The 14801-nt window shown below is 44.5% G+C and overlaps 2 protein-coding genes across 2 annotated transcripts in view; both read left to right on the top strand.

Annotated features, from left to right (window-relative positions):
- Window positions 1-1661: 1661 nt before the first annotated feature.
- Window positions 1662-14801, top strand: part of ZSWIM6 (zinc finger SWIM-type containing 6) — a 225250-nt gene continuing 212110 nt past the window's right edge. The window contains exon 1 of the mRNA XM_055554821.1: window positions 1662-2455. Within this exon, the coding sequence (XP_055410796.1) occupies window positions 1693-2455 (763 nt within the window). The 5' untranslated portion in view covers window positions 1662-1692. The remainder of the gene's footprint in view (window positions 2456-14801) is intronic.
- On the top strand, window positions 2498-6847 carry LOC129633030 (uncharacterized). The gene is made up of 2 exons (XM_055554822.1): window positions 2498-4623; window positions 6461-6847. The coding sequence occupies exon 1, from the start codon at window positions 2902-2904 to the stop codon at window positions 3625-3627; it is 726 nt and encodes a 241-aa protein (XP_055410797.1). The 5' UTR covers window positions 2498-2901; the 3' UTR covers window positions 3628-4623; window positions 6461-6847.

Below are 14801 nucleotides of genomic sequence, written 5' to 3'. Positions count from 1 at the left end.
AGAGCCAAGACCTGGAGCTCGAGGTTTCCCGGGCCTCGGCCCTGAGTGGGCGATTTTCTTAAAAACTCGGGAGCGCTCTTCTCTCTTTAAATCCAGGCAACAAGGCAGGCATGTGGGTATCAGCCGATAACCTTAAAAGATGAGAACGTGTCAAAGGAGATACGGTTTATCTTCTAAAATAGCCACAGTATCAGTGACATGGTTTACAGGAAAAACAGAAGGCAGGGCAAAGAGTAGGGACGTCTCTAACGTGGTAATTAAGGCCGTGTTTTGGACCCACATTCGACCGAGCCCTGGAGAGTACGAAGAACAATGTCTGCAGCGTTCCTGGTTCACAGGGGACTCGCTTCTTTGCCTTCTCCGGCGCCCCGGCCCCAGCAAGCTGCGCTCTCCGCCCGCCCGCCCCCACGCAGCCTTGCCCCGGGAGAATGGGGCGTTCGGGCGCCGCCAGGGCGGCAGAGAGCCCGGCGTGCGTCCCGAGCGCCAGGGCTCCCCGCAGCCCGGGGTCGAGGCTGGCCGTGAACTCAACGGTGCACCGAGTGCGCTCCCAGCCACCATCCGCCGCCGAGCGGCCGGGGTGCGCCGTCTGCAGCCGGCTGGACTGTGCGCGCGCGCCTGTAGGGTGTGTGCGCGCGCGCCCGTGTCGTGTGTACTCACAAAGGTGTGTTTGCTAAATCCACTACCCGGGTGTGCCTTCCACCTCGAGCCGGAGCACGCCCGGGCCTGGAGCGGGGTCCGGGAAAGGCCGCGGAGCCGGCATCCCCGCCCGCGGGGCTGAAGGCGCGCGAGGGCGGGGCGGCTGCAGCCTGCTCGAGACGCGCGTCGCACAGCTGCGGGACAGGTTCCGAGCGCTCTGCGCGTTTTCGGACACTTTGGCAAGCTTGGAAGCCGAGACTGAGCGGAAACTGAGACTCGCTCGGGGTTGAGCGTGCTGCAGACAAGAGAAGCAGCGGAACTGGTGCTCTTCTCCGCCTTGGTCTGCAAAAGTGAAATGGAAAACAGCCGACTACCGCAGCCTCCTCCCTCTTCTCCGGCGCCGCAGCCCGGGCTGGGGGTGGGGGGAGTTCCTCTGGGCTGACTGGAGGGGAAGCAGGCGGCCTCAGCCGCACCTCCTCCGCCTTCCTCACCACCCCAGTCCCCCGGGTTCCACGCCGCATTTCTTTGTTTTGAAAGCACCTCCTCCGCCCAGAGGCTTTTCCCCCGGCGGGGCGGCTCTGGCGGGGTGGGGGTGGGGCCTCGACTCAGGGTCCCGCCCCCCACTTACCGGGACCCCTCTCCAGTGCTCACCTCCCATCTACTCTTCCCTCCCCGCAGCGACCCACGAGGCGCGTCCTCACTTGCGGGACATCAAAGGGAAGCAGGGAATTGGAGGGGGAAGTTGAGCAGGCAGGGGGCGCAGAGACCCATGCACCCTAAGCCATGCCGGGCGGCCCGCCCCCTCCCCCGGGAACCCCGCCTGAACCCCGCCCCCCCGCGTCACAGCAGACTGACATTCTCACAACCCATCGGGCACCCAACCCCACCGCCCCCGCTACCCCCGTGTCCGCGGAGTGCTCTATTTATGTTTCAGCCCAGCGATTTGCATAGGCCCCGCCCTTGGCCCTAGGTCCCCCTATCGGTGCCCCGCCTCGGCCGCGACGTCACGGCGAAGGCCCCACCTCTTGTGCCCGTACAAGGAGCGGCGGGCCCTAGATGGCAGCGTGGCGTCGCGGCGGCGTGTGCGTGTCGCGCTTCCTTGTGCCGTTTATAGGGTCCCGGCACTTCCGCTGTCGGGTTAGAAGCGGCGCGGTCATGGCGGAGCGCGGACAGCAGCCTCCTCCCGCGAAACGGCTCTGCTGCCGGCCGGGCGGCGGCGGCGGCGGCGGTGGGGCCAGCAGCGGCGGCGGAGGAGCGGGTGGCGGTTATAGCTCTGCCTGTCGGCCGGGCCCGCGGGCGGGCGGCGCGGCGGCAGCGGCGTGCGGAGGCGGCGCAGCGCTGGGGCTGCTGCCGCCGGGCAAGACCCAGAGCCCCGAGTCGCTGCTGGACATCGCGGCGCGCAAGGTGGCTGAGAAGTGGCCGTTCCAGCGCGTGGAGGAGCGCTTCGAGCGCATCCCGGAGCCGGTGCAGCGCCGCATCGTCTACTGGTCCTTCCCCCGCAGCGAGCGGGAGATCTGCATGTACTCGTCCTTCAACACCGGCGGCGGCGCCGCGGGCGGCCCCGGCGACGACAGCGGCGGCCCCGGCGGCGCGGGCGGCGGCGCGGGCGGCGCGGGCGGCGGCGGCTCCTCGTCCTCGCCGGCCGCCACCTCGGCCGCCGCCGCCGCTGCCGCCGCCGCCGCTGCCGCCGCCTCCGGGGCCGGGGCCCCGTCGGTGGGGGCCGCCGGGCCGGCGGACGGCGGCGACGAGACACGGCTGCCCTTCCGCCGGGGCATCGCGCTGCTGGAGAGCGGCTGCGTAGACAACGTCCTGCAAGTCGGTGAGTCACGGGGCAGTCGCGGGGTCGTCTGTCTATCCGTCAGTCCCTCGGGTGGGGGGAGCCCGCCCCCTCCCCTCTGGGCAGCCCCTCAGCGCAGCGCGCGCCCGCACCCCGCCCGATGCCCTCACTGGCCGGGACAGTCGTCCTGAGCGAAGCGCTCATTTCCTCTCCGCCCCTCCCCGCCCCCTGTCTCCCCGGACGGGCCAGCGCGAGTGGGAAATGAATCAGCAGGACGCGCCCCTCCGCGGGGTCCGCCGGGTGGGTGTCGGGTGCCCCCGGCCCGCTCCATTCCCCGCCCTTCTCCCGGGGAGTACGTCCTGGAGAGCTGCAGACCCGTTTTGGGGGGTGAATGTGGACAAAGGCGCGGGCGGCCGGCCGGGCTCCGGCGGAGGGTGTCTGTGGTGGGGCCGTGCGGGGCGGGGGAGGGGGCGCGGGCCGCACAGACAATGCCGGCCGGGGCCGAGCCGGCGGCCGGGCCGCGTTCTGCGCTCTGCCTCGTCTCTCCCCTTGTCTGTCACTCGCCGGTCTTTCTCCTCTGCACTCCCCCTCCCCGCCCCCTCCATTTGAGGGGAGGGAAATACATTTTAATGCCACTCGGCGGCCGCTCCTCTCAGGGCTTCGACGGGCTGGCGGCCGCGGCGTTCCGGGGGGCGGGGGAGTCGCTGCGGCGTCTGGGCTGGCCCGGGCGAGCTCCGCCGGCCGCCCAGGGATTTAAATGTCCTTCTCTCCGCGCCTCTCCGTCTCGGGGTGCGCGGGCGTCAGGCTGGACCCCTTTCCTGAGGGACCTCTCCTCCCGAGGACGCCCGCGAATCAAAGGGGGCGAGCCGGGCCCGTGGCAGCTGGCTCTTACCCCTTACTGGGGGACTGCGGCGTACTCGGGGCTCCCGCCGGCGGAGTTGGGTTTGCACCGGGGAGTGGGCCGGGGATCGGGCTCCGTGCGAGCTGCGACAGGCTGGGCGCTCGCGGCCGGTGGCGGCCGGAGCGCGAGGCGGAGGGGCTTCGCGTCAGCTCCCGCGTCCCTCCCGGCGCGACCGCCTGGCAGTCGGGCACGACCCCGCACTTTGTTCTTGTTTTCAGGTTTATTTGTGCCCCTTTCAGTTTTCTGTCACCCTCCGAAAAGGAGAAACCAAACAAAAGAGTCTCTTTATTTCTTTTCAGGGCTTGTAAAGTAGAAGATATTTGACAAAGGCGAGAGAAGGACTTAAAGCTGCACAGCCCTTCTTTCTCTGACAGACCATGAGAGTTTTCTCAAATACGGAGTTTTAAAAGCTTTCTCTGTGCTCCCCGCACCCCCCACCCTCCAATGTGTCTTTCTGGTCAGATTTTTTTTTTTCCTCCAGCTGTAGTGCTGGGGATGTTTGAGCTAGACGGAAAAGAACAATGCTGTAGTGAAACTCCCCTTTCCTCGTATTTTTCTCCTGATTGCAAAACGGGCGTATTTTTCTACCCCCCTCTTATAGTGCTGTCTATTTAAATTGTGGTGGTGAACGCGGTTCCTAATGAATGGGGAGAGATTTGGCAGCATCACTGTCTCTTGATTTTTAATTTAATCTTCTCTTTCCGTAGTCAGTTCCTTTTATCCTTCTCTTTGGGAGTCGGGTAGGGGTCTGGGTGGGGCCCCAAGAGAGAATTAAGATTTGTTTTAATCCTGTCTGGTTAATTTGAATTCTAATGCAATCTGGGAACGTGATTTTTCTGCATGGTCATTTATTTCTAAAGGCCGTCCCCAGTGTTGCCTTTTCTAGGTTAGACACCCTTTCCTTATGTCTGGAAGGGGGTTTAACTTCTGAGGCTATCCATCTATCCTTTAAAAAAAAAATCTAATTAACATTCTTTCAAGTTATACTCCTCTTCCCCTTGTTTCCTGCCTGGTTGAAATGGATTGAAGCACATCCATGGTATCTCAGTATAACAAACTAGTTTGTGAGTTTTTATGGCTTGGCTGGCAATGCTGAGTTTTTTTTTTCCCCCTTCTGTGCTTGACTCTGCTTGCAAGCAATGAGGAATGACGGGAGAGCGCACAGGGAGGGTTTCTTGGCTGATTGCATTTAAGCCAGGAATTCACTGTGAAAATAAAGCCAAGGGACGATAAATAAAAGATGCAATCTTCTCTAGGAGACAGACACACAGCGTGGGCCTTGCCTGCTTTCATTGGTGAAGAGGCCTGGGTGAGTTGTAAAAGAAAATAGTAACTTTCTGAATAGTCCCCAGAGGGGAAGGAGGCCACTGAATGGAGTTGGCAGTGGTGGATGTGAAGCAGGATGATGCTTCTCATATAGCTTGAAGAGTTGACCACCCCTTTGGAAACACTTACATGCGTGCTAAACAAGTGCTGTACAAATGGTGGAAAAAATTCTTTTTTCCCCTCTGTGTTCTGCCAATTTCCTTAATTTCCAAGTTGTATTACTTGTTGTGCCAGTCGGTGTAGAGATGGAAGGCTGTTAAATGCCTGGCAGCTGGCACTGTGAGATAGAAAACTTATGACCAGGATTTTTTTTTTTCCCCTTGATGAAGAACAGAGAGTGGCTAGATTAACCATCTAATTTAGCTCTAAGTGGTGGTTTGAATTGGAACTAACATGAAGCTTATTTTATAATTTTGTGATTTGAGGTAGAAGTCTTTTTTGCTTTATAACCTGAAATGGAAAAGAACAAAATATGTGTTGATAGCATCATAAGCAGTTTTCTGGTATTGCAAAATTACAAGTTTGTTTGTACAGGAAGTATTCATTGACTTTTGTAGAGATGACTAAATTATAACTACAATACAGACAGTCTTGTTGCTGGACTTTATTTTGCACTTACAATGTTGAAGATTACTTAAGAATTGAGGGGCAGAGAATTGGGACTTCCCGGTATTTAAACATACTTTCTTGGTTATTTTTCAACCCCTAGATTTTAAGAAGAAGTTTAAAGGAAAAAAATTAAATATTTGAGTAGTAGTTGTAAGTGGTATTTAATCGGTGCAGAGCTGTTCATCAGTTGATTATGGGAAGTTTTAGAGAAAGCATTGTTGGCTTGTTATTGTTAACTAACGATATATTGGAAGGGAGCTAATGCTGAAGGTGCTTGAATGTAAATATAATTGACAGTACTTGCGTAATGATTTATAGGTCACATACGAATTTTCCACAAAAATTTCTGCCTGAAAAGTGAGTAAGTGTTAGTCGCTCAGTCGTGCCCGACTCTTTGCAACTCCATGGACTGCAGCCTACCAGGCTCGTCTGCCATGAGATTTTCCAGGCAAGGGTACTGGAGTGGGTTGCCATTTGCTTCTCCAGGGGATCTTCCTAACCCAGGGATTGAACCCAAGTCTCCTGCATTGCGGGCAGATTCTTTATCGACTGAGCTACAAGGGAAGCGTGGAAAAGAGCGTCCCTAATGGGGTCTGAAACTTGAAATGTAAAGGAAAAGACAGATACAAGTTACTTGATTTAAAAAAATCTCTAAGTTTCTGTAGGATTGAAAACATGAGGGACCAAGTTAAGCAACTAACTGGTGTAGTTGTTTGCAACATGTTTGACCAAAGGCTAGCAGATAATTCCTGAAATTTGGGGAAAAAGATGAAGAACTTGGTAGGAAAAATAGACATTTCACAAAGAAATGCAAATTATTAATAAATGTATTCATCTTCAATTCAAGAGACAAAAATGGAAAGCTGTTTTCATCTACCACACTGACTCACGGGTAGATATTACCCAGAATTGAGTGAGGAGTTGGGAGAATGGGATGCTGCCTCCCCGGATGCTGGGTGCAGTCTTTTTGTGTCATTTCTAGGAATTTATTCTATAGATTTATTGATATCAGCGCGCAGAGATGTTCAGTTCGGTGGGTGATGCTCCTTGCAGTATGGTTTGTAACTGAAAAGCTGAACTCAATCTAAATTTCTATCAGAGGGGAACTGATTAAGAAGTACTCACTGGAATACTATGCAACCATGAAAAAACAAAGTAAATTTTTATATGCTGACATGTAAGGGTGACCACCATATTTCTTTTGAAAGCAGATCAACTGTTCATATAGTATGCTGCAGTATCTGTTGAAAGCAAAGACAGGCTCGCATATTGGTGTTATAAAGATGTCTGGAAAGGCTACACAAGCAACCATTGAATAGTGATTATCTTTGGAGAAGGGGGCACAGTTTTGGGAAGAATTTTACTTTTCATTGTATTAACTTATGATTGGATTTTTCTTAAAATTAGAAGAATATATTTTTGTAATAAATCTTAGAAAATTTATCCTTGTGTTTTTAATGAATGCATATTTTTTGTTTGGGAGTATGTGTTTGTGTGTGTGTCTCCTTTCTGAAGACCTTGTGTATACTTAGTTTTCTTTTTTTGTTTTGAAACACCATTTCCTTATTTGTGACTGAACAATCATTTAAAAGCAAGGAATGTCTAAACAAAACTAGAAACTAGTCTTTTGTAGAAGGAAGGAGCTGAGTTTTAAAAGGAGTTTTTTTTTTTTTTTTTTGGTGGTTACTTTTGGGAGAAAAGTTATGTTAACACTGGTAAGCATTCTCATGGTCTTTTCAGATTTGTTATTTAAATTTCATGATTTAGGGAGTAGCAAGGCAGTAAAAGGGGATCAGTATTAGATACTAGATTTAGGATGGTTAAAATTTTAATCAGCTGACTTACTTGAGGCTAATTAGTTGGCCTTTGAGTATTTTGATTTTCTTTACAGACCAGAGATTATTGTATAAAGATGCGATTTTGAATGCACTTTTAGAGATAGGTGTTTTGTTTATTGATGATGGTATAGCTTATTGAATGTATTCCCAAGTTTAAAGTAATGATATAGAACAAATTTGAATCAGAGCCATGAATCAGAGCCTATACTTGTTAAGTCTTTTGGTTAATGAAGAATTACACAAAAGAAGAAATTTTGAAACTAATGCATATATGTATTTTTCTTTTATTGTCTTCCTCTCTGAGTTGTTTCATTTGCTTATAATTGATTTTTCGAAAGTATTTGAGCATCTCATGTGCTCAGCATTGGTCTGAGGGAGTTTCAGTTTTCAATTTTAAGTGAAGAAACTTTACATTTTTGTAATACTTAGTTCTCTGATGGTTAGTACTGGTCCAATGAAGAAATCTGAAGTGTTCATTCGGGAGACAGAGTACTTTTCATAGCCAGAAAATTTCAACAGTACTGGAAGGTGGGAACTGCAGATTTGAGTTAAGTAAATACTTCTACTCTTGCTGCAGTCTTTAATTTCTTGCCATCTCCCCTCTCCCCATTCTGAGTACACCCTGGAATTGAGGAATAGACCATCTCTCTTATTTTATTTCAACTGTGCATTGAGTTTCATCCTTTCTTCAGATGCGAAACTTGGAATACCTTTCCTTTTAAAAACATCAGGATTTTTTGAGCAGTCGAAGTCAGTATTGTCTTTAAGTATGTCCTGGCCAGTTGTTAAGATGTTTATCCGTTTTCCTTTATCATGGGCTTCTTTTCACAATGGGTAGTCAATAACTATCAATTCAAACTTTAAATGTTTCATCTGGAAAAATAAGAAGCTAGCATGTCTTCTCTACTCAAAATCATATTAAGAGTTTACTTAAGAATGCATGATTTCAACTAGTAATATCTTTAGTGAACAGGATGGCAGTGAGGGAATGATGCTTTTTTTAAAGAAAGTTGTCCCTTTTAGAAATTATACGAATGGGTCTGTACTAATTCCAAATGCTGATGTGTTTTATATTTTTGTGTTAGAAAATCAGTTTTCTTCAGTGATGGAAAGTGAATTTGGTACCTTTATTTTAAGAAACTTACCTATGTGTATGATAAAACAAACCCATGTTGTGTTAGAAATTTTTATAGGGGCAATCATTAAACTTGATCTGCTGTTGACCTTCAACTGTTATATATTTAAGAGAACAAATATCCTACAAAAGAAGTCAGATTATAGGTAAGTATAAACTTCTATGAACAAAGCAGATTATAGGAAACTATTTTTTAAATGGTAGTAAATTAAATAGAGCCCATAAAACCATTTTTAGTCACCTTTCAAATTACTATCACATAGTTTGAAGAATGGTGATTTTTCCCAACAAAAACCTAATTTAATTTTCTCGGTTTATTAATTTTTGATATATAAATATTTGAACATTACTGTAAACTAGAAAACATGAGCCGTTTCTTCCTTTAAGTGAGTGGAAAGACTCATCTCCTGCCGAGAAATCAGTATCGAATGATAATTTGGAGAAATATGTTACATAGTTTAGTCCCATAAGAAGAGGCTCTTGTTTCTCAATCCTAGTCAGAGTCTCAAAAATAAAGTGTATTAGTTAGATTTGTTTGGAAAGATCGAGTATCTTTACACTTTCTGCTTTCAGTGCCGGGTGTTCTGCTGAGAATATGCTTTGTACATAGTTTTCAGTTCTTTAAAAATAGGATGCTTCCTTAATTTTTTTGATCTAGAAAAGGTGGCCAAAACAAGCTTTGGAGAGAATGCAGTGCAAAATCTGCTTTTCATTTTGAACTTAAATGTTGACTTTCAGCTGATAGTAAGTGAACTCTGTTGCTAAGGGTATGCTAACTGAATTTTGCTAGGTATGCTAACTAGTTTTCTGTCAGCATATGTTACAAGTATTTATTTTGTTATTGTTCAGCTAAGTCGTGTCTGACTCTTTGCAATAAATAAATATATTTATGTGTTTATAGCTAATTTGATGTTCCCAAGTGAGCGAAAAGACAAATGAAAGTAGGTGTCATTTGAGTATCGTTACCCTAAGCATATTTCAGTGATCCCTGCGTACAGCTGCATTCTTCTGTTTCTTCTTAAATATACGAACAGGTGAGATGTTGTTTTTATACAAAACTGTTGTGCGATAGTTATTATATGCCTGTAGAGCTCTGGAGGGGAGAAGGAAATGGCAGCCCACTGCAGTGTTCTTGCCTGGAGAATCCCAGGGACGGGGGAGCCTGGTGGGCTGCCGTCTATGGGGTTGCACAGAGTCGAACACGACTGAAGTGACTTAGCAGCAGCAGCAGCAGCAGCAGAGCTTTGGAGATTTGTAAAGATCAGTTCCAGCCTCTTCTGCTTTGCTGATGAGAAAACCACGGCACAGACACGTTGAGTAATTTGTCCTGATAGGTATAGTAAATTGCAAAGTTAAACGTGGAGTCTCTGTTTTTCTACTCACAGATTGCCTCAATTTGCTGGGAACATTTGGTAAATTTCAGAAAATCTCCAAAATCAGGACAAGCATATCTTGAATGTAAATTGTCTTAGATGTTAGATTATTTGGTTAACATTTCATCTAGTGTTATAAAAGTATTTTTTTTCTAGATAGCATTTTAGTTTCAGACCAGATTCTGATGGCTTCAATTAAGCAGTGATTCTAGCGTTCTAGTGCATGCTAGTGTAAAACATTTGTAGACACCTGGACATTGTAGAGATGTTCTGTGATGAGATTAAAGTTCAGAAAAAGTTGGTTGTTATGATTGCTGACTGTATGAAACTCTATTACAGTTGGTGTGAATCTACATCATTGTATGCATACCTCCTTGTAATACAGAATTTACTGAGAGTTGAAAATACACAGAATAATAGAAGTCAGTACCTTGTAGGAAATTTGTTTGCTCTGAATTTAATATGCTTATGAAAACAGACTTTGTGTTTGGCCTGTTTTTGTGCATTTTTCAGTGTCTCTGTCAGTGGCACCCCGCCCTCAGCATCAGTAAACAGCACTGTATCCATCACCCGTAGATGCACTTCTTTCATGTAATTGATGTGGCCTCAAAACTTTATCAACATCTCTTTTAAAGACCTTGTGTGATTTGGGGCTTTTCTTTATTTAACTGCACATAGTTTATGTTGAGCCTCTGAATATTCCTGTAACATTTACTAATAGTAATAATAATAATAATAATAATAATAGCAGTCACTTTCAGCACACTTAACCATGTGCCAGTTACTGCTCCAAGTACATTATATTTCTTAACAGCCCTGTGGAGTTAGGTGCTTTTATTATCCTCATTTTACAGATGAGAAAACTGAAGCACAGGAAAAAAGTGCACGTGACTTTTGCCCAAGGTCACACAGGCTGGTAAATTATGGAGCCAGACACAGCCTCTCTGGCTGGTACTCTTACTCTCTGAGTAATTTCACTCATGGTGTGTCATCATTAACTATTCTAGAAAGTTCATCTTTATGTTTATAATAATCTCTCGCTACTTTCTAGAGTGATTTTTCACAGTAGCCAGAATTTTAAATTGATTTTTAACATGTATTTTTAAAATGTGATTTTAAGATTTGAAAAACTGCATTTTAAAAAGGCCTTTTGTGAGTTAATTTCAGCTTTGGAAGATGGTTGTGTGGGGTGGTTTTGACTATCACTCACCAGACACTTCTCTAACTTTTGAAAAAGGAATATCTTCCATGTTAGATCTAATTGCAATATATATGCCACACATATATGTATCTTTTATAACTTTTTGAATGTTACGACTAAAACTTATACTGTTTCTTGTGCTAATAAAAAGATTTAATTTTCTTTGAAAATTGAAAGGATGTTAATTGGAAGGATGCAGGATAACCTGTCAGTACATTTAAACTCTTACTAACTGAAAAAGCTGATCAGATAAATTGGAAGCTCCTTTAGTGAATTAATGTCCTTAAAATTCAAGTGACTCACTACCTGGTCCTACCGTATTTAACAATCTGTCTGTTAAAGCATTTTTCATTGTTAATTGATGTCAAATCTCTAATGTTAGAAGGTATTATACAGAAACTGTGCGTAAGAAGATAGTACGTTGAATGAATCCACAGAAGCAAGATATAAGTTCTTTTAATTACATTAATACAATTTAGAATGCTATATGTGCCACCTTATAGCTGTTAAATATTTGCTGACTGTGATTAGCATTTTTATAAATGAAGTATAGGTATTTTATTATATCAGTGTAAAGGGCAAAGCCTCTTCTAGTGTCGATATTGATTGGTAAAGGCTAGCAGAAGTTGAAGGCAGTGCTGTAGACTGGTTATGTTGAGCCTTTGTTCCTGCTACAGCTTCTTATTAACTTATTTCTACAAAGAAGATGGTCATGGTTTTTCTAAATAAAATAAATACCTAAAATGCAAATATCATAAGTTTGTAGTCAGATGTATGTGAGAGGACTTTTTTTTTTTTTAAATAAGTTTACCTTATTTCTTTATGGCTTTATTTTTTAATTTAAATTTTTTATTTCTTGGACCATGCAGCGAGATTGAACCTAGGCCCTCAGCAGTGAAATTGCTGAGTCCCAACCACCAGACTTCGAGAGAAGTCCTAGACTTTGTTTTTTTTTTTAAAGCATTCTTCAAGCTTCCTTTAACATTTAGGATTTTGAACTGTGGATACCATATTCTCATTCTTTCTTCCTTCTTTCCCATGATTATCACCTGTGTAGTTTTTGTCTTATCTTTTCTCTGGACCATGGTAAAAAGCTGAGGACTGAAATGACCAATGGCTGCTTTGTGATGATGAGGTGAGACTTGAGGGTAGAAGATGGGGGAACCTCTGCACTCAGCCTGCCTCAGAGTTCCAGTTTCTTTCTTTGTTTCCCTCCTTACCTGTTGCCCATCCTCGTTCTCTTCATTTGCTGGGCATGGGAAATGGAGTCGGGGAGTGAGGAATAGGAGAGCGTGGTAGGGCAAAAGACAAGAAATCCAAAGAGGTGGGACATACCAACCAAGAGAGTGTATTCCATTCCTTCCTTTGCCAGCCGTTGTCCTCTCCCCTTCAACCTCCCTTGATTTAGGGAAATAAAAGTTGAGGTCACAAAGACCTATGTGTTCCAGCTGCTTGGCTGCTATTTTTAGCTTGACCCTACATCAGGCTGGCACTGGGCCATGGTGGCATAGGGCCAGCAGATTGTGGGACTGCTTAACAAACCTCAGAAACTTAGCTTTTCAGTTATCAAACTGAACCAATTTTTGTATCTGTCCTGTGCTATGATATTCTACTTACCTCTACTTTTTTGAAATGGGACATGCTTGTTTTTTAAGATTGATTTTGGATAGTAGTTGATAATACTATGATAATTACTTTAGATAGGAGAAAGATTTAAGAATTGCCTTATCAGGTCAGACTTCTGTCTTGTCCAATAATTATGGTTTTGTGGTGTCACCAAGAGGTATGAAATTTGCCTAATTTAAAATGCCTTGGGCATCTTTAAATTTGCCATTCCTGTTGAAGTTGTGGAGTCTCAATTGGTTTATATAATTATAGATGTCATCAGACACTTAAAAAAAAAACCACGTGCACTGTTTTTTTCTACAGTTGTCAGTGTTCTCTGCTGACACAGTTGTGTGTGTTTAGGTTTGGTTAATGCTGTAAGAACATGTGTAGCAAATAAAAAAGCTTACTATTTATTCTAGTAGGAAGTGTAGGTGGGTTTTGATTGAAATACCAGTATCTGGGTCTAGATTCTATATACCCTAGAGCCAGTATCATGTGGATTATATTTGCAAAGTGAGTCTTAACTTTTGTATGTTAATGTGGATTTAAAATTTATTTGATTATCAGTTGTACTCAAAATGAAAAATACGTTGTATTTGTTCTTGTATAATTTTGGAAAGAAGTGCAAAGAATACCACAGTGTGAACCTGTATCTTTGGAGGGGACTTGGGTAGGAAGAAGAGTATATTCTTTCCCTAGTGGTACATAGAAAACCTGAGGTTATGTTAGGGCTGATTTTCAGTGTACTGTGGACTGCACTGAATATGAGTACAAATAGGGTGATGATTACTCACTCATTCAGTGACTCCTGGTATAATGTACTTAGATTTGTTGGATGGCAGGATAACATTTAGTGCATTGATCTGATGCCCTTCTTAAGGTAACAAAATAATTGACCAAAATAGCTAGAAATAGAATCAAATGGATATTTTCTTCGCTTTGTCTTTAAGGTACTTTATTGGATGAATTTTGCTGAATTCACTGTTTTGAAATAAAGCTTAAGGCGAGAGATTTAGTAGAAGATGACTTGCTACTTTGAGTGAAAAAAAATTTCATTAGGGGATATAATCAGAATGTCTTGGGGATACAGTACCGAGTACATTAAACTGTATCATAGTGTAGTAGTTATGCCGCATGATGTCTTTCTACAGTAAGAGGTTATGGTAGGTGTATTTTCCAAAAGTGGATTGGCGATAGACCCATTGATCCATCTGTGTATGTGTCTAAAGATAGGGGTGTGTGTGCGTGCTTATATATATGCACACATTTATATGTACATATTTATAATTTAATACAATGCTTAGAACACTGTAATCTACTGAATGGTTGTAGGTAAGTGATTATCTTATAGATCCTTAATGTAATTTAGATTTTATTTAGGTGAGTCATGTAAATGATGTCAGCTCCAGTTTAACTAACAAGCTTGATTAAAACCAAAGCCCAGATGGTAGTTTGACTAGTGCCGTTTAAAGTCTTACAAGCAGAGTGCGTAAATGATGTTCTTTATTGGAACTTGTCAGAGCAGTTTCTTTGCAGTTTTTGTGGATCTCTCTTAGCAATTTATTAAAAAGGCATTTTGTCTAAGCTGTTTGATTAAACAGCAGGAAATTCCAAAGTATTGGATAGTATTGCATTTTTGCTTTCAATGAGAGCTATTGCAGTGGGGAAAAATTTTTTTTGAAACTTTAACAATTTGTGGAAAATTTTTATTTTAAAATTGACTTTAAAAACTCTATTTCAGCAGTAATTTAAGTTTCATCCACATCTCATGCTCATCTATTTTCCTTAGTTTGTTTTCAAAGTTTATGATTTTAGATGTGTTAGAAGGAAATTGGTGATATAAGACCCAGTGACTGAATTTATTCAAAATTCAGTGTGATGTATTAGGTCTGAATTTGCATTATGGGGGCTCTGTCAGTAAAGAATCCACCTGCAATGCAGGAGACCTCCTGTAGTGCAGGAGACCCCGGTTTGATGCCTGACTTGGAAAGATCCCCTGGAGAAGGAGATGGCGGCAGATTTCAGTATTTTTGCCTTGGAAATCCCATGGACAGAGGAGCCCAAAGGGCTACAGTACATGGAGTCACAAAGAGTCAGATACAACTAAGCAACCAAAGACCACCACAGCATAGCTTAGCAGTGGTTTTGTCTTTTGATTTTGATAAGTCTTGAGACATCAGAGTTTTTGTACTCTTGTATGAATTTTATTTTTTGAATAAAAGAATATGGTTTGTATTTTTAAAAATTCTTTGTGTAAATGTTGTGTGTGCATGCCTGTTTGTGTGCGTGGGTGCGTGTTGGGGTTTTGGGAAGGAGTGGTGATAAAGATGATTTATGTGGCGATGGGTTAAGGCCAGAGAGGCACGAAAAATTCAAGAAGCCATGTTCAAATACAGA

Source organism: Bubalus kerabau, chromosome 18 (genome assembly GCF_029407905.1).
Source record: "Bubalus kerabau isolate K-KA32 ecotype Philippines breed swamp buffalo chromosome 18, PCC_UOA_SB_1v2, whole genome shotgun sequence".
NCBI lineage: Eukaryota > Metazoa > Chordata > Mammalia > Artiodactyla > Bovidae > Bubalus > Bubalus kerabau.
The sequence above is the reverse complement of the archived record's forward strand: the minus strand, read 5'-3'. Positions and strand labels throughout refer to the sequence as shown.

Excerpts from the sequence above, each read along its gene's own strand:
- LOC129633030 (XM_055554822.1), top strand. The coding sequence starts at position 2,902 with ATGCCGGCCGGGGCCGAGCCGGCGGCCGGGCCGCGTTCTGCGCTCTGC.